This window comes from Prinia subflava, chromosome 1 (genome assembly GCF_021018805.1).
Source record: "Prinia subflava isolate CZ2003 ecotype Zambia chromosome 1, Cam_Psub_1.2, whole genome shotgun sequence".
In the NCBI taxonomy this organism is placed as follows: domain Eukaryota; kingdom Metazoa; phylum Chordata; class Aves; order Passeriformes; family Cisticolidae; genus Prinia; species Prinia subflava.
This window is the reverse complement of record NC_086247.1, coordinates 62,435,495-62,461,292: the sequence shown is the minus strand read 5'-3', so window position 1 is coordinate 62,461,292 and position 25,798 is coordinate 62,435,495. Positions and strand designations below refer to the sequence as shown.

General features: G+C 37.8%; 1 protein-coding gene across 1 annotated transcript in view; it reads left to right on the top strand.

Annotated features, from left to right (window-relative positions):
* GABBR2 (gamma-aminobutyric acid type B receptor subunit 2) overlaps positions 1 to 25,798 on the top strand; it is a 465,813-nt gene that overhangs the window by 291,100 nt on the left and 148,915 nt on the right. Inside the window, exons 9-11 of the mRNA XM_063398360.1 lie at positions 13,583 to 13,663; positions 17,452 to 17,602; positions 18,102 to 18,234. Of these exons, the coding sequence (XP_063254430.1) occupies positions 13,583 to 13,663; positions 17,452 to 17,602; positions 18,102 to 18,234 (365 nt within the window). The remainder of the gene's footprint in view (positions 1 to 13,582; positions 13,664 to 17,451; positions 17,603 to 18,101; positions 18,235 to 25,798) is intronic.

Genomic DNA, 25,798 nt, shown 5'->3' with positions numbered 1-25,798 from the left:
TTCTTGTTTAAATCAAAGTTACTTAAATGTAGAAACAAGAGATTTGTGCTAGATTTTTCTGTACCTACCCAAAACACAGGGAAGCAAGAGAACATTTTTACATCTTTTAGTGAAAAGCAGTAAGAGCACTTGACTTGCATTGATAGCTCCCATGAATCTGTACATGCTATTGCATAGGAAGGAGTTGTTTATAAGACAGTGAAGAGACAAAACTTGTGCCTAAATACTTTTTTAATACAGTTTTGTACTGAGATTGTTAACATTTGGGTAAAGATTTTTGGTCAAGTACATAACCATATAAACACATGATAGATTATCACAATAGATAATCAACAGATTATATAATTCTGGTCCAGTGTTTTTTTTTCTTTTTTTTTTTTCTTTTTTTTTTTTTTTCTTCTGGGTACATTCTGTGACTAAAATTTCCATCAAATGCTGTAAATATCAAGGGATTGGTAGCAGTTCATCAGATGCATGTGCACTGAGATGTGTACTCACTCACTTCAGGTGAGATTTAAAACCCCTTCTCACACTTTCATCACTGTGGTTTTGACTCTCAGACTCATCAGAAATAAAGTTAATGAGACAACTGACTTTTGTAGGTAGCTTAAACTAAGACTTTGCTATCAGTTTCAGGGAAAATCTTCTTAAAGTATTTTTAACTGTTTTAGTATTACCCGCTTCCAAAATTCTGCTTACTCACATACTCCAAATAAGCTTCAGCTTTCTTCACCTACAGTTTTAATATTGCCGTAGGCAAAAGGAAAAAATTATATTAGAACAATTCGACATTAATGTCTCTCATTTAAAGCACTACAGTTTTTTGACTTTTGATCCCACTTGTAATGAAAAACCATTAAATTAGTTTTATACAGCAGTTTTCCAAAGTTTTTGTGCATCTTATGGAGGTTTTTAATCTAGTATTTTATGCGCAAACCATTAAAAAAATTTCTACCATTCTTCAGTCTCATACTGCAATATTCATACAAGAGAAAAAAATGCATACTTCTGCTTTTCTAGTTTTAATCAGCTTTGCAAGGATTTTTGCCTTATATTGTATTTCACTCCTACAGGCATAAATCGTGTCCTAACAAGACAATGTTGCTGTATGCTATCAATTTTCTGAGCAGTATAGAGTCTCACAAACCAGGAGTGTCTTGTCAAATTGTTTTCTCTTAGTACCTGAAGTATCAGCTTTAATTCTGGAAACTCTTAGAGAAGTGTGTTTAATGTTATGCACAAATACAATGCTGTGCTTATGCATAAACACTTTTGTGCTCTGGTTTTGCTTTGCCAAACTTTATTCCAGAGTTGTCTGTCAGGTGTATTATATAACTGCTCTATATTAATTATTAAATCCTTTATTATTTAGAGTAATTATAATTTAATGGCTGTAGCTTTCCATGGGAGACTTTTTCTCTTAATGCTAGTCTGCTTCCTGTAGCTATTCAAATTCCAGATGAGGAAATAAAAGGAAAAATAAATCAAAATTTAAAATGAAACAGCACAACAAGGATGTATTTTAGGAAAATTTTTTGAGCAATCATTAAAGATAAAATCAATGAGTTTCACTTTAAACTGTTCTTTGTGTGTTAGTCTTCCACAATTTCTTTGTTCTTAGTAAAACACATTGTTCCTAATTCGTGCTAAAAGGAAATAACTGTTGGACCTTTTTCCTCCTTTTTAATTTTTTCCCAGTGGATTAGTACAAGGAGATTACTCAAAACAGGTTAAAGCAAGTGGAGGTTTGCTGAACCAGCAGGAGAAATGAGTTATTTTTCTGTAACTGACTTTTAACCGGTTCCAGTTGCAGGTTTTTATCTCTTGAATATAGGATTAGCTTACAGGTAAAAAACCTCAAATCAGACAAAACCAAAATAGTTTTCTTAATGAGTTTTTTTTTGCAAAGATTATTATTTTTGAGGGTTTTTTTTCCCCGTAAGTTTTACCACCTTTAGATTTTAAAATGAAAAATAATGAAATAGTAGTGGTGACAAAATTTGTAATTCAAGGCTAGATTTCATCCTACTAAAATGTACTGATCTGTAGGAAGTAAGACAACTCTGTCAGCAAGAAAGACATGGATCAGTGTGAGCTAAATTCTGAATTGGCCATTATCTTCTGTTTCACAGCTGCTTTGGTCTCATGCAGATACACAATTCACATATATTTACATTAAAAAATAAAAAAGCATAGAATGGAAATTCATAAAGTGAGAAATATCCTTGTAGGGGTCTGTTGTGCAGGGCTGCTACACAAAACATTTCAAATGCTGTTGTTTGAAACCCCACCACTTCTTTTGTAGGCAGCAGCCTCTCATGAGTGGGCTGCATCTCCTGGATCCGTCTCTTAAAGCCTATGAGAGCTGCGTGGGGCATGGTCATTTTTTCTCCTTTTCCAGTGCTTGAGGTCATGGGGCTTTACAGCCTCACCAGCTGCACCCCTCAGGCACTGCCCCGGGCTCTGGGGTCTCACACACATGCCTTTACAGTCTCACAGCATCCCTCCTCCTGGTGAGTAACCAAAACTTTCCAAACTCCTCAGGTGCCCTCACGAGGATCAAAAAGACAGACAAGAAACATAGATTTTGAAGAGGAATTTCCCAGCAGTGAATACTACTTGTAAAATGCATTTCTGCCCATGGCAGTGGGGTTGGAACTAGAGGATCTTTAAGGACCCTTCCTATCATTCTAAAACACTGAAATTTGCAGTCAGGCTTGCACTTTTCTCACTCAAAGAATTGTGCAGTTCTTGCGTTAGACAGGCATCCTGGCATTGTGTAACACTTCTTGTTCTCTCACTCCCTGGAGTGCAGTCCCTAACTGTAGCAGTGACCAGCCGGTCCCTTATGGGAGCAGGGCACATCTCCCTGAGGACAGGGAAATCCAGTCTGTGATCCCATGTGACTTTTGCATGGAGAGCTGCTTGTCAGGAGAAGGCTAGGGCTGTCTTCTGAAGTCTCAAAGTCTCTGGCTTTCGATGGCTCTTTGAGGGCTTGTCTTGTTCATCTCAGCAGCAGAAACTGAAACAGTGATCTAGGGGGGGTATTGCTACTTGTGGGCCTTTGTAGTTTCCCCTGTATCTCAGTAAGGGTTCACTTGTAGTTGCAGGTTACAGCTCAAGTGGGCTTTTTGTTGCTCTAAAGTTTTTCCTGTATTATTCCCCTACAAGTCCTGAATGAGGTATTTGGAATAAACCAGCCTGGATGACTCAAAACTGCATTTCTTGTACAGGAAAATAACTTTGGCAGCTACTGTACAAATCATAAGACAGGAAAGTGCATAGAATTTGCAGCTTTGTATGAATGTGTTCAGCACAGCCTCAACTCCCTTATTTTGTAGCTTAGGATGAGGACAGTGGGTTTGACCCTGAATCATGAAGAATGGTTTTCATGAGCTGCAGTGTTTTCACAGGCCACCTGGTGTAATAGCAAGAATGGTTATTCAAGGACACAATGAGTAGTTGAGATCTAACACACATAATATGCACAGCAGCTGCTGCTCTCCTTCATTTTCAGGCTTGGTAACTGTGAAGATACAACCTTTAAATAACACCCTCTTAACTCTGTAAAAGTTTAAGAATGCAGTATGTAAGGAAGAAGCTACAGCATCTTGGTTTAGGGCCTCTCAGCTGGAGCAGAGCAGGCACTGCAGTCCGGGAGGCTGCCCAACATGTCCTGAGCCATCTTCTGCCAGGGGTGGGGGAACACAGCCCTGACAGGAGGTGAGGGAAGGCCCTAATTATATAATCATAGGCATGCATCCAAATGTGCCAAAATGGAGTTTGTGTTTCTTCCCTGCATGGCGTGAGATCACCAGAAAGCAGGCACGCCTTGCTACGTGAAAGGAAAACAGCCTTGCTGGGAGGCGTGATTGCTGGCATGATCCTTCGATCAAGCACACGTCTTCTGCTCTGGGAGACCCTTTTATTTCTGTCATGTTGTGCACTTAAGTTTGGTTATCATTTAAATTAGCAAGGGCTAACCCATCCTCAAAAGGAGAACTGCATCATGTAGCTCGTCCTGTACATCTGAACACAGAAAACACAGTGGCAGAGACTTAGCAGCTGTGTGCAGGTCAGCTGAAGCTGTCCACAGACCAGGGCTGCTGTCAAATCGTTGTGCTGTGCATCACCACACTGACCAGAAAAGCCTCTCTGGGAAAAGGTAACCACATCAGGCTTTCTAAGTAACTGACGTGGGGGTTTAAATTTGTTTTGTCTGCTGCAAAAAATAATTGATATTACACATTGAATTTAGAATTTCAGTTAGATAAATAAGGGCTTAGGTAGTTGTAACAAAACACTTCTTTTGGGCAGGCACAAGAAAATCAAATATTTTCTATTTCTATTCTATCAAATACTAGAATATTAAGCATACCAGAGGAGGAAAAGGTCACCTTGATCTCCTTTCTCATTCAGTCAGAGTGTGTAGCTGGAGTCAGGGTCATCCAGGTCCCTGGGAATCCTGTCCTTCCTGTCAAGATATCCTCTATCACATCATCTGTCATGTTTGTATGGAAGACTTAAATGCTGAGCTAGCAGATGGAAACTGGGATTAGGTCACTGTCTTGGGTGCTTTGCATCTTTCAGCTGCATGTGTACTTTACCCTGGTAAGTCAGAAAAGACTGAAAGCAGTGCTGTTCCCAGTTTTTTTCATCCCTAAATGACATTGCTTGGTGGATTTGATTTAAAGTCATGAGTAACTTCTGTTTTAACTAAAATAAAATAAACTAGTAATTTGAGAATCATTCAAATCTTTTGACAGACTGTCCTGATAGTACACACTGTGCCTATTCAGACTGAGTTTTCAGGACAGCAGGGACATAATAATTGCATTTATTCCCCTTGGATAAGAGATGTGGATACACTAATGCTCTGTCATCTTGGGTTTCTTTGGAAATACCATAGATTTTTGAAATGGGTGCACTGCAGGCCTGTAGTTTGCTGTCCCTTACCTTTGAATGGGTGCAGAGTTATGGTGTATCTTGAATTGTGCCTCACGTCTCTGACATTTCAGTGCTCTGAAATCAAGCTTAGGAGGCAAGAGAACGTGGCCACCACCCCTCTCCCACTGGCACCTCCATGCCCTGCACGGTTCTGCCTTCAGTTGTCTCTCTCCTGGAGAGGCTCTGACAGATGGAGCTGCTGCTGGGCCCTGGGCTGCTGCCAGGGGAGCTTCTCTGCAGATCAGTGGCATCCATGTCCAAACCTGTCGCTGCCTGGATGGCCTTTCCAGCCTGGGAAGCTCCTGGGAGTTCTGCCTGGAAGTCAGCCCAAGCTTACACAGGCTGATTCCCTCACACACCCCTGCAGAAAACAGACTAGTATATGGCACAACAGTAATGAAGTTGAGTTATCATTTATTAATTGAGCAAATGTCTTTTCATGATTGCTACCTGTAGTTTTATATGTACAATGTTATTTCCCACCGTAAATTCTGAGTCAAGAAAAGCCTGCTGGATTTGGACTCTGCCAGGAAGAAGTAACTCCAAATGATAAATTATATAAATAACAATTTTTGTAGACCATGCTACATTTAGATAGATATTAATATTAAAGAAGGTTTGACTTTAAATACTTTAAAGAATAATTTATTTTGTCAAATAAACTCCCAGAATGATGAGAATTTGCATTCTCTGAAAAGGTAATCACATAATAAAAGACAATGAACAGTAGAACAGATGAACCCTTGGCTAGACTAAGATGTTGCAGTTATTGCACATCCGTGTATCCTAGAATATAATCATACCATACTCACTTGAATATATATTTTTACTTTTTAACTTACTAGAGTTGATTCAAATTACTGACATATGTTTCAGGTTATACAGTTTGATATCTGTCAAGAATTTATGCTACAGTTATTAAATCCAAAAAAAAGTGTGAACTCATGTACAACCTCATTTCAAACCATCAAGGGTTTTATTAAGCATCCTAAGAAACAGAAATTTCTATTCAGAAAAATTAATGTATGCTCTGTTCACTTGCTTCATCACAACTGTTGTTATGCTTCATGGATGATCTGCCTTCATTTCTTTATATTTGATTATACATTTCTCAGTTCCCCGAATGAAGTTATAATGATGGTGTTAACAATTCACATTTAAACAAATAATTGTTTTAAACAGGTTTTTTTATTTCATTATATAGCTCTTTCTTTAATATATATTATATTATATTATATTATATTATATTATATTATATTATATTATATTATATTATATTATATTATATTATATTATATTATATTATATTATATTATATTATATTATATTATATTATATTATATTATATTATATTATATTATATTATATTATATTATATTATATTATATTATATTATATTATATTATATTATATTATATTATATTATATTATATTATATAAAACCCTAATATTTTAGGTGTTAAATCCATATGAACTATATTAGTAAATTTCTATACAGAGCTAGAATTCAGTCTAACAAATCAAGTAAGAGGCAGAAGTATAATAAGGAAGGTGAAAACAAAGCTTAAAAAGAATCAGTAAAAATAATTTTTGTAAGCTTGTAAAAATGCAGATTCTTGGAATTTTTATAGAAGAATCTTCTTGGGCTACAGAATTACTAGATTTTTTATGAGCTCAGGTTATGTAATGATATTTTATATGCTGCTAGCTGTGTTCTTTTGGCAAAATACCATTACTAACATAGTGAAATACACAGAGGGTTATGACTCCTTAACTTTTATCCTGACTCTAAGGATACCCTGTTTGGCCTTTGTCTGGTTTGACCTTTCTGTCTGTTATACTTTGTGGATAACTGAAAGATTTACAGCCAGAGACTGGCTATAAGGAGTAATTATCACTTACTATATATACTGCTTTCGTAACTTGAGATTTCCTGAATTCTGTGTATATGTGTTTCCAAAGCAGTGAAATCTAGGATTTCATAAATAAAAAATTAAATGAAGGAAATAGCTATGCAGCAGTTAAAGGTGAAAGTAGTATTTCTTAGGGCAAAACAAATTTTAACTAATTACAAGGGTAAAAACTGCCACAATTCAAATCCTTGCAAAGGCAACATGTTTTTCTTCCTTGAATCTTTATTTTCTGGCAGCTTCTGCTGAACAATAATCTTCTATCTGACCTGACATTTTCTTCCTTATTTGAACTGTGATTCTTAATCTCAGCATATTTGTCTTTGAACAAAGAAATTGTTGCCTGCAAGTGGATGAAGAAGGTTTTGCTCATTCATTATTTATAAGCTTCTATTGTGATTCTTTTTTTTTAATTAGACACTTTCAACCAGTGTTGCTTTATTGCTGATATGTGATAAGGATAACTGAAAAGCTTCTCAGTCCTGTCTGACAAGGATATATGATATATGAAAGTTAAGATTGCATTAATTTGCTAAGACTTTCTACATGATCCACAACATGAAATGTTTCTGTATTTATTCTGAAGGAAATTAGCTTTCCTGACACTTAGCTTCATTCAGTATAGTAACGGCATTTGAGACAGCATTTCCAGTTATTTGGTAGGTCGTTATTTCATGAAATAGCTTTCAAAAAGAGCGAGACAGGTAGAGCAGGTTAGCAGAGCCTTTGCAGGCAATTTGCACAGGATTTATTGAAATATGGGAAGTGTTCTTAGGCTTGGCATCAGTTTTCTGTTGCCAGCTTAAGTTTTTCACTGCTTGTGCCAGGCCTGTGACTTGCTCTCTGAACACTCTTGGCCACAGGATTGCTGTCGCTCAGTGCAGCACATAATCTCTTCAGGAGCCTTCCCAGGGGGCAATAGAGGGAATGAGAAAGAAGACCTAAGACCTGTCAGTGACAAATGATTGCTAGGTGACTGGCAGTGTAAAGTGTTAAAGAAAAGCATTCACTCTTTAAAAGGGAGTGTGAGCAGAAGCTAAATTGGAGAGAGAAGCCTTAGGATACCATAATGTAATGTGTCAGAGCACCCTTCACTCTTTCTCTGGACTGAACCTATCAACGAGTTGCCAATAGCTTGCTAATGGTGAGCTTTAAGACAGGTCAGATGTGCCTTTGAAAGTGTGAGTGCTTGTGCAGTGGCATGATTTTTGATTTGTGTCTAGGAGATTGATTAGAAATTTGAGATTAAAATCTGTCGTGATTTAACCCCAGTCAGCAGCCAAGCCCCACAGAGCTACTTGGTCACTCCTCCACCAGCAGGACTGGGGAGAGAATTGGTAGGGTAAAAGAATAGAACTCAGAGGTTGACATAAAGACAGTTTAATAGGAAAAGCAGAAGCCATGTACACAAGCAAAGCAAAACGAAGAATTCATTCACTACTTCCCATGGGTAGGCAGCTGTTCAGCCGTTTCCAGGAGAGCACGGCCCCATCACATGTAACGTTTACTTGGGAGGACACATGCTATCACTCCAAGTCTCACCTCCTTCTTCCTTCTTCTCCCACTTTATATCCTGAGCATGATGTCATATGGCCTGGAATTATCCCTTTGGTCAGTTGAGATCACCTGTCCCAGCTGTGTCTCATCCCAACCTCCCATGTAATTCCAGCCCCTTGCCAACCTGTCAGCACAAGAAGCAGAAAAGGCCTTGCCTCTGTGTAAGCCTGGCTCAGCAAGAACAAAAACATCTCTGTGTTATCAACCCTGTGTCTAGCAGAAATCCAAAACACAGCCCTGTACTAGCCACTGTGAAAAAACCTAACTTTACCCCGGCTGAAACCACCAGATAATGTTTCCAAATTTTAGAGCCATTCTCTTCTTCAAGTATTTCAGGTGCATATGGACCGTGGTTCGTTTCACCTGTTGGCAAACACTTGTCCAAAATTCTTCTGAGATCTGGTGACTGTATTCCCTATAGCTGCCAGCAGTCCTGTTGAGCTGTGATGCATGAATAAGGAGTAATGCTCAGAAACTAAATGCTTCTGTTGTAGGACAAGGTTTAATGATATTGGTTCCTGAGACAGGCTGCTGAGTGCTGATTATGCAGCAAGATTTTCTAAAAGGCTAAGCTTTTATCTAATCACTCCCACTGAATTAGGATAGTTAAGCAAAAGGGGCATCTAGAAGACAGTGGGAGAAGGGATTGTTAAAGTGATGTCACAGGAGGGTTTAAGGGAGTACAGTGATCATTCACTGTGTGGAGAAGCAGGAGAGGCTATATAAAATTTTTTGAAAAGCTATTCAAGGAGGAGTCATGGAGGCAGCACCTTTTGCAGGCATGGTTTTTCAGAACAAAGACCTAGGTATTTTTTAGGCTTTCAGCTATATGTGATGTTATTTTTCTGCTACTTCTTTATCAAGCATAGCCTGTGTCCTCTAGATGAGAAACCTCTGTTATCTGGAGAATAGTGCATGCTAAGTTTATTAAATTTTCTTTGAAATTTACTTCATATTTGTTGGAAAGCGAATACTCATCACTTGCTCATATTTCTCTTTGTAGTTTGCATGGAATTCTAAGTTTATAAAGAACTTCAGTGACATAACTGTGTTCTTAGTAGTGCCAAGCTATGCTAAGCTATTATGAGCTTTGAGGTCCTTAAACTTCATTTGGAGCCATGTGGTTTGGGCCACTGCAATGATGATAGTACAGATATGTAATTTGGCTTTATGGTAGCATAGATACCTATGATACATAGATGTTTTTACATGACTATATATCCAAGCAGACATATAGGAGTTGATGAATGGACATGCATATCATTATACATATTTTTTACTTTTTAGGATACGGTGGTTTTTCAGAGGGCCTTTATAAGTACATATTGTACTGGTGCTTATACTGGTATAAACATTTCTATGTTGGCTTAACTGCATCGTTGTGAGGGTTATTTGCAGTCAAACATAACTGAGGGTGCTATTAGCTTTAGATACAGTGTCATTGAAAGTGAGACAGCATTGTCTACATGAAGGAAAATAAAGGAAATCCATCTGTCCCATCTCTTATGCATTGCAAGTGCATTTCTCTCATCCTTAAACACTCTCAGTAGAAATTGTATTCATAAGGTGTGAATAAGTACACTTACAAAAATGTAGTGAAAATAGAAATTATGACATGTAGTGAAAGAAACTGAAATTAAGCACAGTCTCATCTGGAAATTCTCAGTATAAGTGGGTAACAGTCAAACTGGCAATCGTAATACTGCTGTGCATTTTGGTAAGTTTGTTTTATTCAGCTGATATCAGTTGCAGGATTTTTTTTTTATTATTTTTTTTTTCTTTTTCTTTTATTCAACAAGAACATGTAACTACCTGATATGCTCTTGAAAATCCTCTGTACTAACTTTGTGAAATGTGAGCCAATTAATTAAATGGTAGTGAGTCAATTTGTGTGGAGTTGCTTAAAGTGGGCTATAAAATTCTGTAATAAAATATGTAGAGAAAAACATTTCAATATACCCTTAAGAGTATCTCATTCTTTGTTGGCAAAAGACTTTCATCTTGGTCATATAAGTAATCTATTCTGTGACAATTAATCAACAACAAGGATTGTTTATAATTCCTTGAGGATTATAGGTATAATTTACAGACACATTTTTCTGGGCCAGTTTTATCTGGGTTGGTTAGTTTTTATACTTTTTTGTCCCTCTGTGAAAGAAGCTTCCTATTCAAGTTCTGAAATCTCTCCACTCCTGTCATGGTACTGACAAATATTATCTCACAACCCCAGTACATTTTCCCTCATGTTTTTCTTCTGCATTTTAATATGAGGTTCAATACAATATCTCTATTATGATTCCAGAAAGATCTAGTTAAAAATAATAGAAGCACTACAGAAAGAAGCCAACTTCGTATTCTGAATATTCTGAAAATCACTTTGTTGGTGTGTTTCTTTGAAGGAGTTCTACTCTCTCCTGTCCTTTTGTTGTTGAACACTCAGAAGTTTTGACAGATATGAGCTATACTATACAAATTCTATACTAACTTTAATAATTCAGAATTTCCAAAGGAAACTGAAGGGAATACAGAAAAGTCAGCAGTCCCATCCTTATCTGAATTGACCTGGGGAAGATAGAAAAGAACCACAGTCCTGTCTCCTTGCTTCCTTTAATTAATATTTGGAGGTGACTCTGTCACTGATCAGCACTTGTGCTTGGGGATCTGTAGTTGTCCTTGCTGGGAGAACAAAAGATCACAAAAAACATTTTTGTGTCTCCCTCTCAGCACACCTGTAATCACACTATAAAATGGATAGTATATCCTTCCTCTCAATAAAGGTATGTTTCACTTCCCTCACAGACTAATTTCTACACTTGTCACTGCTTTAAGATATCCAATATCTTTATGGCTCTTCTTGACTTCAATAAAGTGTGGCGTGTCCTCTGAGAACTGTCCTTTTCTGTTGGTAAGGGACAAGGCATTGATCATGTGGTTTCCTGGTGGTAAATATTGCATTTTTTTCCCCACATTCTTGGGTTTCTAAGTCCAAAAGTCTTGCTCTTCAGGCTGCTGTAGAAGCTTGTTTCTCAAATACTGAGCTCCATTCGTACAAGGGCTAGCTCCTGGTACCAAGGCTAGCTAGTTATAGGGCAGAACATTCTCAGTGTTGCCTCACCTGTCAAGGAAACCATGGTAGGAATTTATAAATGTTGAAAAGAAGTGGCATCATCTGTCACATGAAATAATCACAGAGAAGCTTCCTTAATTGCAGTCAGACCACAGATTTACAGTGATTTTTGTATATGTTTCTCCACCTGATATGTGCTTCCCACATTTAATCTAGTCCCTATAAACTCTCCATACAGAAGTGGTTGCAGTTGCTCATTTCCCTTCTGTGCTCATCAGAGCAATGAGGCCTTAGCCTCATTGTTGCTGTGAAGCTGGGGCTAGACTAACACCAAGGAGTGTGTCATCCCCTTTTGCTGTCAGGAGAGGTTGTGGACTGTCTGGTATCTAATATGCCCACAGTATATCAATATGCATCCTGATGTTCTTCTCTCCTCTCTCTAGGTTTTGATGTTTTAGATCTGCAGGTAACAGCTGCCATGCCACAAATACAAACAGGAGGAGATTGCTTCTGGTTTTAGCATTAACCATTTTAGCTTTTAGAAGACTACTGGGAATATTTCATTGTTTGTCAAGAATTGATTCATGCATCGATTTCACTGTGAATGTTCAGTCTGTGACAGAAATTATAAACTTATGTTTACTTCTAAGAGTATGTGATACCATGTGGGTGAGCTTTTGAAACTGCTGCTTGACACCACAGGATTTTGCTTTTATTCCAAACTAGTTTTAGGTCCATCCAAGTGGATCATGCAGGTGGGAAAGGCAGACAAGTCTTTAGAATGGCGAACTCCAGCCCTTGATGGGTGTGTAGTAAATACCTAGGACCCTCTGCCAGATTTGCAGTGCAGTCTACAATTTGTTGGAGGCAATTTCAACAATATAGCAATATAAATAACAACATAACAATAAAAATAGTGTTTTGTGTTAAAGAAACTTTTGCCTCCTGTGAGCTCTCAGATTAGTATTAGTCAGACTGTAGATTTTACCAAAATGGACCTAGCTGCTCTATTCAGCAGAGCTGAACAGGCAAAATCACTTTGAGTGAGAAAGGAGAAAAAGTTAATGTGGAGCTGTTGGGTGAAATACAGTCTTTCCAAATTTGCCATCTAGCTGAAGATCATCAGCTCCCAAAATCAGTGTCACAAATAGGGTCATGAGCTTGGAATTTAAATGTAAATTGGATTGTGCATGCCCAGACAGAAAGGCCTGAAAAGAAATTTTTGTCTCTGCTGAGCCAGGTCAAAGAAATCTTTAGCCAATGGGCCTGTGGTTTGTAAGTCTCATCAAAATGTAAGTTTTAGTGTAAAAATGATATTTCAGTAAGCTCCTGTGCTTCAGGAAAATCTCAACAAAATCTTGACAAAAATAGCAGAAAATAATTGATGGTAGATATCATCAGATGTGTGGGATAAATGCATGTCAGAGTTCCAGGTACAGTGGCCAAGGCAGCAAACAAATTCCTCTATCTGCATAGTCGATTCTGTCAGGTACATGGCCATAGATGTGACAACAGTCCCAAAATACCAGATGAGACTAACTGTAAAATTTCAACTCAAGTGCACGTTGGCTTTAATTATATAACACAGTATGTTTTGCAGTCAGGGTACTAATGAGTTGCTAATTCCCAGTCAGAGTAAGAGATTTGATTCCCAGCATATCTGCTAACTAGCCAGTCTGCTCCATACTGGCTGGAGCCTGCCACCATGACTCTCCTGGGAAATACTTCACAAGCAAGATGTCCTAGTTGTTTAAATGGGAGGGGAATGTGTGATTTAGCTGTGTTTGTTCTCCCAGTAAAAATGTCCCACATAATGTGAGCCAGTAAGAAACTGTGTGGTCTTTAAGCTGGAAACGACTGTGTCCAATAACAGTTTCCTGATTATGTAAATGAATTCTTAAAAATGCTTTACATTCCTTTCAAGAACCAGAAATGTTTCTTTTAATGATGTTAGCTGTCTGGAATTCTGATTTAATTATTCATGCCCTATTCTTTCATATTTCTTTTCCTTTTGACATACTGTCAAAAAAGGAAAAATCAGTTAAACAATTGAGAACATGTGAACTGCCATAAACAATCACTCTTGTTTATTTCTCTGCAGAACAAAAGGAAGTAAAAGTGGGAGAATACAATGCTGTGGATGACAAATTGGTAATAATCAACAACAGCATCAGGTTCCAAGGTAGGAGACAAAGCTGGAAAGAGGTGCTGGAGTGACATGGATAGCTGTGCGTAGTTTGTGACACTATGTGCTCTTAAAATACTGGTTTAGAATTTTTAATATCAAATGCTGTGACACTATGGAAAAAATGCTTTAAAAATAGAACTCTCATCAGAAAATTGCAGTGTTTTGATATTGTATACTTGGTTTTTATTCTGATGATATGGCAAAATCAAATGTATATGTGCACACAAATGGTTTTTTGGTATTTCAAGAAGCAGGTTCTTCACCAATGAATAATGTTCCATTTTATCCTCATTTCCCACTCCCCCAGTCCATCTCACCGGAGGGATACTCTCACATTCCGTGTTTGCAGACACAAGGAGGAGGTAGTTGTTTTTCTTTGGGAGGTGTCTGTTAGGTAATTAGAAAACAGATTTTCAAAATACCAAGGCTGACTTTAACATGGACTATGGGAAACAGGGCCAGAAGGTTTTCAGACAGCAGCACTCCCAAGGTCCACAGCAGACATATAGCATTTCTTGCTGTACCTTCCTGCTATTTTTTATCCCATGCTGCTTCATATCACGTAGGGACTTCCTCAGCCCTCAAGCAGCTGATGTGAAGGCATACCCATGGTGTTCAGAGCCCGTTGTCATGGCAGCCAGGTGTGAGCTGAAATGAGTTTTAAGGGTGTCTCCTTGAATATAGACATATAGTTGAATATAGACATGTACATTATTTTCAAAGCTAATTTTTAAGATTTAATCTTAAGCTCTGCAGTGGTGCAGTTCAGTGACCGAAAGTGAAGTCAGCTTTGTGAGTTCTGTGTGGTTTTCCCCTGGGAGTGGTGAGGTAGTTGAGTATCAAGCTGTTGTACTGTTGTATTCTACTACACTTTTCTCCGATGTCCCAACACCCACGGTTTGCATGAGCATGAGTGGAGTTTCACTGCAGTGATCTAATTCATGACTACTTGTCCATCTGCTGGAACTTTCGACCTTTCCTTTTGATATCACTTGCTGGACTTAAAGAAGCACAGCTACACAAACTTCTCATATGGCTCTGGGGAATGAGGCTTTGGAAATGAAGAGTGCAGAATCTGTCCCAGTTGCCAATGTCTGGGACCCAGCAGATTATATTTGCCACAAGGAGGCACTAATGATGTTGTTTAATACTGATTCAGTCCCATTAATTTCAAGAGAATATATGAAGAATGAAGTTACAGGAGACAGCATTTGTTCATAATTTCTCACCTTTATGGACAGTACATGATGGGCAAAAGTCTCTGTACAGTCTTTTTTCAGGACAAGACTGCTAGTCATGTTCTGACAACACCTGAAGGTGGTCTTTCCATGCATAACCTGTCTTATTTTTGTCTTAAGATGTATTATGTGACTCACAGTGAATCTTTTCCTTTGACTCATCTAAGCTTTTCATTGAGACAGTTGGAAATTCAGTGTGGAGGACACTGATTTCCAGTCAGTATAAGCCTGGTAACTTTAAGTATTTGAAATAGAAAGTAGTAAAAATGTTCCTGTTTAAACAATTGCATAAAATTCCACAGCAACAGGAAGCAACAGGACTGAATGGCCAGTGCACAAACAAGAAAATAAATTTTGTAGACTCCCTGTTTGTTTACATTTAATAAATACAAACCATCAATATATTCTGTAGAGTGTAGAAAGAGCAGGGTGAAGTTTTATTTTTTATTGTTAGTCCTTCTAAATCAGTGTTTTATTGTTTTTTTGGCTTGTTACTTCTCTAATTTTATTAATTGCCATGCACTGTAAATACATGCAATGTGGAGGGAAAGAGGAAAATCTCAGGTGCTTCCCTCCAATATTAAATCAACATATGGTCCCTTCACTGCCACTTTTTTGTAACCACCTAAAGAAATTTTTTTTCTGAAAAGCTGGGCATAAAGACCAAAAGGTAGCAAGTTTCCATGGTGTCTTGGTTTGGAAAGACAGATATCTGTCAAGGAAAATTGGAGTTTCCCTTGGAATGGAGAATGTAAAGCCCCCTCCCTCCAAATTATTACAATTTTGCAATTAGGAGCTTTCAGGCAAAAATATGGGAATAGGAATAACAGTTCTTTACTAGGAATATTAAAAAGTACAAATGCAGTAATGCAAAAAAAAAAGCAAATAAGCAAACAAACAAAAGTCCTAGAAAACCCTGATGGAGTCAGGAATACGACCTGATACCCTGTTGGTCAGGGTGTTGGAAGCAGTCCAAATAAGTCCTCCTGGAGTGACAGATGTGGTTCTGTTGGAGTAGAGATGATCTTATAGACAGGTTCAGTGGCAGTGAGATGAATCCAGTCTTCCTCTGAGAATCCAGTGGAAAAGAGGATGTCTGGGGTCCCTGTGTTCCCATTTTTATCTGGGTAGGGAATGGTTGGCTCCTCCCCACTGGGTGGTGCATCTCACAATGGGATGATGTAATGTATCATGTCATTGGTGAGCTTTAATGGCCCATTAATAAAAGATATCCCCCAGAGGGTGGAAAAAGTTGATGAAAGAGATAAGAAACACTGCCCCACCTGGTTTTAACAGATGGTCTCCTCTCCCCTGGAGTTACAACAGATAAAGAAAAAAGAAACCATCCCCCAACTGCTTTCTACAGATGAACTAGAATACATTTTGGTTTTTTTGGTTACATAACCCAAGACACATGGTCTGGAGAGTTTCAACTTAACTCTTAAAGGTAAAACTATGTTATTGTGCAAATCCTTGAATATTCTTTTAGGTGCACGGCAGAAGAGCGGATGTAAAATTTAGCCATGGCAGTTGCTAGTCAGGTACTCACAGCTCTGCCTCGGAAGCTGTGCTGCAAAAGGAGCTGCTCAGCCTTGTGGCCCTTGCAGCCCCATTGGAGAGCCAACGCAAAAGGAAAGGCTCAGGAACTACAGAGCACACAAATCTGTAGTTTTTTCTTCTTTCTGAAGGAAGACTGGGAGCAAAAGGCCTTTTGCCAATCTCCTGCACCAAGGAAAAAATCAGTAGGAAGATGAAATGGAGTGTGGAAAGTCAGGGATGCAGAGCTTTATTGCAGTTGTCAGAAAGTGATTCTCCTCATTAAACCAAGAAGCCTTTAATTACTTGGAGCTGACTGTCGATGAAGTACACAGCTTTAAACATAGTTTTTAAGTTCAGACATTCAAATCCACATCTGCATAGTGGATGTCTCCCTCTAAAAGTTTTGCCATCCATTTTCCCATATTCTTCCCTTCTGTAGAGTCCTGAGGGCACCAACAACTCTCCCTTCCCTCCTCCCAGGGCTTCCTTCACCATGCCCACAGCCCAGGACCACATTTCAGTTCCAGGGCCATCAATCCCCATCCCAGTGATGCTACACTAAGGCTGATCTCCAGACAAGCCGTTTGAATTTGCTTTGGCAACGACAGTGGGCACAAAAACTATACTCTCTGTTTTCTACTCATAGCTCTGTCAATTGTTTCAGAAAAGCATAATGTCCTGGTAAAATTTACACTCAAAATATGAAGTGCAGTGTTTATTTACTTCAAAATGAGGCTAGTTAGCATGTATGGGGTTCTGCACTGGGGTTTGGTTGTGTCTTTTCTTCCAAAGAGGAAATTTACCTGCTCCAGAAATGCAAATCTTCGTGTCAATCAATGTGACTAACATATGTCTGTCAAAGTCAATGATTTCATCAACTGCTGATGTGGTTCACAGTTGCTAAGTGTGCTAATTCAATATGTAGTACTTAGGCGAGGCAAAGTTTCTTGCAGAAATTCTACATCTGGTTGATCTTTAGCTTTTTATTTCTTTATGTAATTCTAGGGCTTGAGCCTCCGAAGGACAAGACCATTATACAAGAGGAGCTGCGCAAAATCTCCCTTCCTCTTTACAGCATCCTCTCTGCCCTCACAATCCTAGGAATGATAATGGCCAGTGCTTTCTTGTTCTTTAACATCAAAAACAGAAATCAGAAGTAAGACATTCATGTTACTTCTATTACAAGTTCTTTTGTATTTAATGCCATGTTTGTAGAACCAGTCATGTGTGTATATATATATATATATACACACACATATATATGTAAGGAAAATGTAAAACTGTGGAAAGGTGGTGTTTTAGAACTATTTAATTAAAATAACTGGGTAATATACTCACATTGAAACAGACTGTATTTGAGTTCTTTTATACTGTCTGAAAAGTGTAATTTTCTATTTTATGTTTGACAGTCTGCTAATAGCATTAACCCTTGCTAATTAATACATCAGTAAAAGAGGAGGTCTTTTTACTAAGCATTCAAAAACCTGAAACAATGCTAAAATTCATAAAATAGCAAATACAGTGCATGCCTTTGGATATCATGGTGTTCTAGAAGAGTTATCTCTTTGCCTGGTTACAAAAAGTTCTTCTTTATTGCTCTAGTAGCCTAGCAGTAATCCTTTCCTCTTTAATGCACTATCACCTTTTGTCCATAGACTAATAAAGATGTCCAGTCCCTACATGAACAACCTTATTATCCTTGGAGGGATGCTTTCTTATGCATCTATTTTTCTTTTTGGTCTTGATGGATCCTTTGTCTCCGAAAAGACATTTGAGACACTTTGCACAGTAAGTAATTCTGTATATTCTAGTTCAATTCTAGTTGAATTCAGTCATACAGGAAACGTTGTGAGAAATGCAAACAGAAAAGTTCAGTAGTTGGATGTGTCATTCCATTAAATCACTGATTCTTGTAGTTCTCTCTCTCAGGATATTTTCTGGGACCAAATTCTAAAACATGCACAAAGCTTCATTATGGTGGTTGTTGTTGCTGGTTATTATTATTATTATTATTATTATTATTATTATTATTATTATTATTGAAAGTTTCAGATGCATTGGGATTTGACCTCAGACTGAAAGGGTAGATGTATATCCTTGTTTTGAAATCATATCTAGAAAGATGATTTACTAAAGATTGTGTTTGTAGAATGCCAGCTTGTAATACCTGTAAAGCTACTGTATTTTCTTTCTACATTCCATATTATTTTAAACTACATGACTGCTGCTTGTCTAGATCTCTTTAGTCAGTCTCTTTGGCCAATTGTCCAAAAAACTTCTATTTCCAGGCCACTCTATAAATTCTCGCAAGCCTAGGTCCATATAGAATATATTCTAGTTAAATCAAAACAAGCAACTCTGAAACAAATTAAATATGTCCACCTAAAAACTTGTCTTAATTGTTTGGTGTAATATGCACTTACTCCGAATTACAGAGGCCTTTTCAAAGAATGGTATAGGACAAGAACTTCACTGCAAGGATACTCCTTCCAGAAGCAGTGCAAAACAGCACTTAAATTTATCCAGTATCTTCTCAAAAAATTCTAAGACTCTGCTGGACCTGGTGCCTAAAAATATCACACTTACTCAGGAGTTACCTTCCTTATCATTTTGATTCTTCTTCACGTCTCTAGAAAGTTGCAGTTCACATCACCTTTTGTTTTTAGGAGTCTGAATTTCTGATGTCATGACTGGCAAGAGAGGAATTTTACTTCAAGAGGATAATTCGAAGCAGGAAAGTTTGATATGTAAAGCTAGTTGATGCAAGTACGTCCCAATATACCAACTGAAGCCCTCCATACTGACTAGAATCCCTATAGAAGTGAAACACTGTGTGATCTGTTGAGTTTGACCATTTCAAAACACTGGAGAGTCCATAGTGGAGGCCAAGGTGAACTGGAAGATGCACTATGGGTGAATGTACAGGATTGTCTGAGGAAAGTCTTACCTTCCTTAGCTGGGCCTGGACACAGCTGTATTTCAGACACTTAAACTTTTGCAGCAAAGGGAAGGAGAACGAAAGAGCATCCAGTCTTCCTACAGCTAGAGCTCTAATTCTCAATACAACTAGTAGAAAGAGATGCCTTAAAACTTTAAAAGGATGATTCTGATCACTTCTCACAAACTAGTCTTTAACTCTGAATACAATGGGGATAATAGGAATTGGAAGACGACATCATCCATTTTTTTATCCACAAATAAGTATCCACTTCTGGTAGAGCAGAAGTGTCATTAGGAATCCATTGCTGATGTCAATCCCCATTCTTTTCTAATCCTCCATTGCAGAAGTATCTAGTGTCATGGAACACAATTTTTAAGCCTTGATGTCTGCTCAGTCTTGAGGGACTTGTACCCAAAGCTCCTGAGTTCCCTGCCAGGCTGCAGGCAGGGATGATCGTATGTCTGGGCTGCAACCCACCCCTGGAAGCAGCCATGCACTGCTGAACAGAAGGAAAGTGGGAACCAGAGATACTCATCAGCATCTAGCAGTTCTAGGAGACAGATTTCCAACCAAATGTAGCTATAGAAGACTAAATTTGAGTCCTTCTTTACATGTGAAACAGCTCAGTCTTTGAAAAATGAACCAATGTCCAAAATCCTGTGCCTCTGAGCTAGAACATTTCTTCTATCTGATTTTTCTCTAATCTGCCTCTCAAAGTGTAATCACTAGTCTCATTTTCTAAATGCAACAGTACTGTGGGCTGCTTATTTTGTCTAATCCCACATATCTCTTCCTTTTATTCAAATTTATATCTGTAACGTTGTGTTGGGTCTTTTTGTCTGCCATGGAGGGATAGACATTCACTTGAGTGAAACACTTACTTGACTAAAGTGACCAATAAAAGAAAGGGGTGGGGAAGAATGCTGTGGCCTAAAGCCAAACTTTGAGTAAGAAATATCACCTCATGCCTTAAGCAGAAATTGATTTTTTTTTTTACCTAGTTAAATGCTGTATAAACAGAACAGAGTCTAAGATTTCTTCTCAGTCTTGACTTTCTAGGTTTTCAGCCCAGTACAGAAGCATTTTTGATTGTGTTTTCCTGTGCATGGTCACTGATGTATCTTATGAACCCCAGTTCTGTCAGCAATTGGTACTACAGTCATAGATGCAGCAAATCCTTCAGTAGCCACCGATATGGAAGGTTTTTCCAACATCCTACACATTAAAATGATTATTTTAAATTTTTTCCTCTGATTATATTCTCTTAAATGGGATAGCTTATGCTTCTTTTAGATACCATCTCTACGTGGCTACCATTCACTGTGTCAATGCACTTTTATTGTATCTAGAAAAAAATCATAAATATGGAAGGTAAATGCGCTTACCTGTTGAATAACCTTCTCTCTCTCCTCCTCTCCTCAAAACATCCACCAGGTGCTGGGGACTCTACACATTTGGCTCCATCTCACAAACATCCCAATTCCCATGTGGGCAATATGCTTAGTGGTTTCACTAAGGTCGGCTTACAGATACCAGTGATTATAGGATCAGGCCAGGACAAATCTCTCTTCATCATCCGTCTCTCTTGAAATGTATGATTATGATTACTCATTCTAGCCATGAGAGATTAGTTTCAAATTCCCATTTTACTTCAGGTTGTGGCTTAGTCTTTAAAAAAAACAGTTATAATTGTGAATGATCATAAAAAGCCATTGAGGAAAATGATCAGGATATAACAACTGTATCTCAGAGAAGAGCCATATGTCAATCAAAGGAGATATTCTTTTGGAAGGAAAATAAAAGTTTTCTTTCAAGTTTTGTAAGCATATGCAAAGCTATAAAGCTGTCATTAGTGTTATCCCCTGTCTAAGCCAAGTAAACACCCTCCTTGTCTTCTGTATTTCAGAAGTGATGAGATCTCTCCAGAGTATCAGTATATACACAATAGTCAGTGTACTTAATTGGATATGTTATATATGGTCTCTTTTTAAGTTTCTGGCAATTTTTGGCAAACTTATAGGAGGTCTTTAAAACTTCTGTGTTTAATAAGGTGTTCCTGCCTCAGCAAGGGAATTGGAAGTAAGTGGTCTTTAAGGTGTCTTAAAATCCAGGCCATTCTATTATTTTATCCTCACAAATTCAGGAAAAATTGTTTCCAAATTGTAGATATTACATTCTACTCTGTTGGGTTTGTTTTCTCTAAAGCATGTTGTTTGTAGTGCTGTTTGGAGCGTGAAATGCTTTGCAAGATCAGCTCTTTTTTTTGCTATTCTACAGTTTATGTCTAAATGTGGCATATGCCTAATGGTGTAATATTCCAAGGACACTGAAACATGACCCAGAATTACACCAGCAACACCTGAAAGGTTCAAAGGATTTATTTGCTAAGTTGTACTACCACTTTCCACTCTGTAAGGCACTGGGTGTAGGAGGAGGTGGTCTGTAAGTCCTTATGCTGAAACATAGAAACAAGTGTTAAATGCAGTTAAGAGTCAGCAAACCATTTTAAACATATAGTAAAATAATTTGCTGAATAAGGGTATTATATTAGTCTTTAAAATTATAAAATGTGGACTCTGTGATAGAGTCCCCAATTGGTTCCCAAACACACTCATATTTATCTTGAAATGCCCATTTTCTACAGAAAAGTAATCGAGTATGTTTCAATACATAATAATTCTGTGTTTTCAAAGTAAGAATTTCTAATAGCAAATGCAGCATAATTTAGTTCCATGTCAGAATTAGAGATTAGGTATCATATTTTATAACTCCAATTATATGGAATTAAAATGATCTAGAGTAGTGAGTCTGAGGAAGTGGTCAGTGTATTATTGAACCATTAGATCATTTCTTAGTTAATAGTGACTTTATTGGTTGCACAGAACAAGAAAAAGCAATACAATATTTCAGTACATCCATATGTATGCCAAGGTACAAAGTGTTTCAGAGAGAGAAAGAGATAGAGAAGGAGAATGATTTATCTTTGTTTTTAATCTCAGAATCACCATGGTATCATAGCAAAAAAAAAAAAAAAGTGGGGGGAGAATTTAGAAGTTAGGGTGTGAAATGAGATGTGATGCCAACTGGAAAAATGCGAGCAAGTGGAAACATATTTGATAGCAGTCATTATATGGAAGAGAGAGACTTGAAATTAGCAATGCTGGTGACATATCCTATGAATAGATTTTAAGGTGACATGCTAAATAGAGATACTTAAAATAGAGAGAATATTAAATAAGATCATAACGTTTAGACTTCTGTAATACGTTCCACTGAGAATTTCATGATTTACATTTAAGATGAGTAATGTCTTTCCAAGTTCTAACTGCTATGGGATGAAGGACTACTATGATCCCGAGGATAACCACAGTCTTCTCTGTTATACATCTTCCTCAAATAAGTAAATCTAATTATTAAGTTGGGGCTCAAGATATTTTAAGTACTCCACATTGCTCTCACCTAGAGTTCCACAAAAAAGGGCCTGGTTCATTAGGTATTAGTAGAGTGAACAGCTCTTCTCAGTCTTGGTAGTTTTGGTGTGTAGCAGGACTTTCTCCTGGGGAGTGTGCTGCACTGGGTCATTGCAGTGATTAGGAAGGGGCAAATGATCTGTCTTGAATAATTGAATATAGGGTTCATGCTTTGATAGGAGACACCTATTCTGAAGACAGGAATTGCCTTTCAATATCCTTTACATCCCAAAGTGTTCTGCAATGGTTTCACATAAAATATAAGAGGATTTAAATCTTGCAATTTACATAGGCCCTAAAATGAAGCCTGCTTTATCTTGTTCATCTCAGTAGTTAGCATTGTTCATGGCTTGGATAAAGTAAAAAAAAATAAAGGCATGAAGGTTTTTGCACACTGCAGGCTGTGCTCAGGCTCCTAGATTTCAGTTCGTTGCTCTCAGCCATGATGTGGACATTTGGAAACACTCTTTGTACAGAAAGAAGAAACCAAACAGTGGGGTGGGATGGAGAGACAGAAAGAGAAAAGGAGAGAGTACAGACCACTGACAAGTCCAACTCACTACTACGTGTGTGCATGACTACCCAGAGTTTGTGTTTTTCTCAGAAAAACATCTCGAGGACATGTGCATTCATGGCAACAGTAGATGTTACAGACCTTATATCTTCTCAAAGGTGCATTTTAAAATGTGACCTTTAAATGTATCCAGATATTCAGACACATTTAGTGCTTTCAGCTAGTATTATTCTTAATTATGGGTCATGAACACTTTTGACTCTATGCCTTGCAACAATGTTAAAGGCAGGGGTTTTTTCTTTCTTACTGTTTTTTATCTTCTTATATCTGTCATGCTGAGAAAACAGCTAGGCAAGGAACTCTATAGTCCACATTTGACTCTTTCCAGGGAAACCCTGAACCTCTGAAGAGTAGGGATTGCAATGAGATATAAGAGTGGAGAGACATCCTGAAAAACACATTAAACAGAGACTTATAGACTGTAGTGAGGAACAGGCAGGAAAAGACAGTAGTGCCTGTTATGGAATGAGTTCCTAGGGATGGAAGCAGTGTAAGGGGGATGGTGGGCAATTTGCTAAAACTCCGAAAGCTGGCTGAGTGCAGCTCTAAAAGAAAGGACTTACCTCTGATAATAAAGCAGGAAGAGGGAGAAGATGTACGAACCTTCTGTATTTTTATTTATTTCTGCTTTGTCTTTGCTTGTCACTTCACATTTTCTCTGTTTAACCAATTTTGAGGCAACAGACTGAAAGGAAAACGTGGGCAGCATGACCACTAAAGCTGTGGTTTTCTCTATGGGCAAGAGGCACTTGGACTAGACCTTGTGCTACCAAATAGCATGTGGCCTTGATATTTGGATAGTAGTTGATGATGTGGTCCTTATTAATGCCCTTTATGCTCTTGAAGCATTCCCCAAACTCAGGGTTTTGTTTTGGTTTGTTGGGGAGTTATTTTTTTTTGGCAGAGAGGGATGTTTCCTGTCTTTAGACTTTGCATTTGCCTAATTCTTGTGCTCAAATTGTTTGGTTTTGGCCAGGAATTTAAAAGAAAATCCAACAGACAGACACTCAAATTCTATTGAACAAAGGATTTAGACCTCTAATCTTTTTCTTTGTCTTTGGAAACCAGAGCCTTTGTTTGTGTTTTCATCTGGCCTTTTTAATTTTGTGTGTATTCTTCAGTTTATTTCCTACTTGATTGTTTAGCTGTTAATTTTGATCTCCCTTTTCTGTATAATCACTTTCATAATTGTTCTCACTGTCGTTCAGTCTGAGACTGATCTCACTCCTATTTAATTCAACAGCAGTTCTGTTACTGAGCTTAACATGAGCCTGAGCTTCTATTTTAGTAAATGACATTTTCTTGAGGGTAAAGAAAAAAGAGTACAGACAAAAGTTATAAGGCTGAATAGATCCTAGAAACAAAATTATGTCATATACTGAAGCAAATACACCACAACCTTGCCAGACATTTATTAAAGTAATATTTTTAGAATGTTTTCCTCTCCTTCAGTAGCTATAGCAGACAGTTTTTAAAGCCCCCTTATAGAAACAGGAGAAATGATAACATCTTTTACACTACCCATAGATTAACTCTGAAAAATGATCTAAAGGATATTAAGAAATCACTACAGGAGATCTCACAGCATGTGATGAACCTCTGTATTTAATTTATGTGAAAACAGCAGGATTCAATTCTCTAACATTATTGCCACTTATGTGTTACAGGAATCTGCTGGTGCCACACAAATTCTAAAAATGATCTAAAAGTCATAAAAATTTGTCAAAAATGTCTGATATAAATGAGAAAAGTGTAGTTCAAGGGGATGAACTCATTCTTTGGGGTCTGCTTGTGCTCACACTGTCAATTTTGTCATCATGAATAGAAGCAGAGCCGTAACCCAGGGAAAACTTGTTGAGATGACACATTTTTGTTCATCATAATTATCCATTATGTCCTCAGTTTTCTAACAAAAAATAGAAGGTGCTTAATTTCCAGCTCCTGTATGCTCCACAGAAATCAATGCAATTGTCCACTTAAAGACAATTGTGCTCTCCAGGGCTAAATGCACAGCATGGTTTATTCTCACATTTTCCTTCTAAGTACCTAAATCTAGTACTGAGATGCCACCAAGCTGCTCAGCAATAATGTTCATCTGCAGCCTAACCCTGTGGGCACTGCAACTTCTGCCCAGGGTGTTCATAGAACTGGCTCATTATTGATATTCCTTGAGTGAATCAGTCCAAGTCTCATAAACAAAGCTAGAGAGTGGAGTGTCAAGCCCTACAAAAGAAAGATTTGCAAGTTTTATTTTAAAAAATTTAACATCTTGAGGTGGGGAAAAGTATGTTTGTAAGAATCTTAAACCTGAGTGATTCCTCTGCAGAAGCACAATCTAAATGTTTTACTAACTGAAGGAGTTCTTGA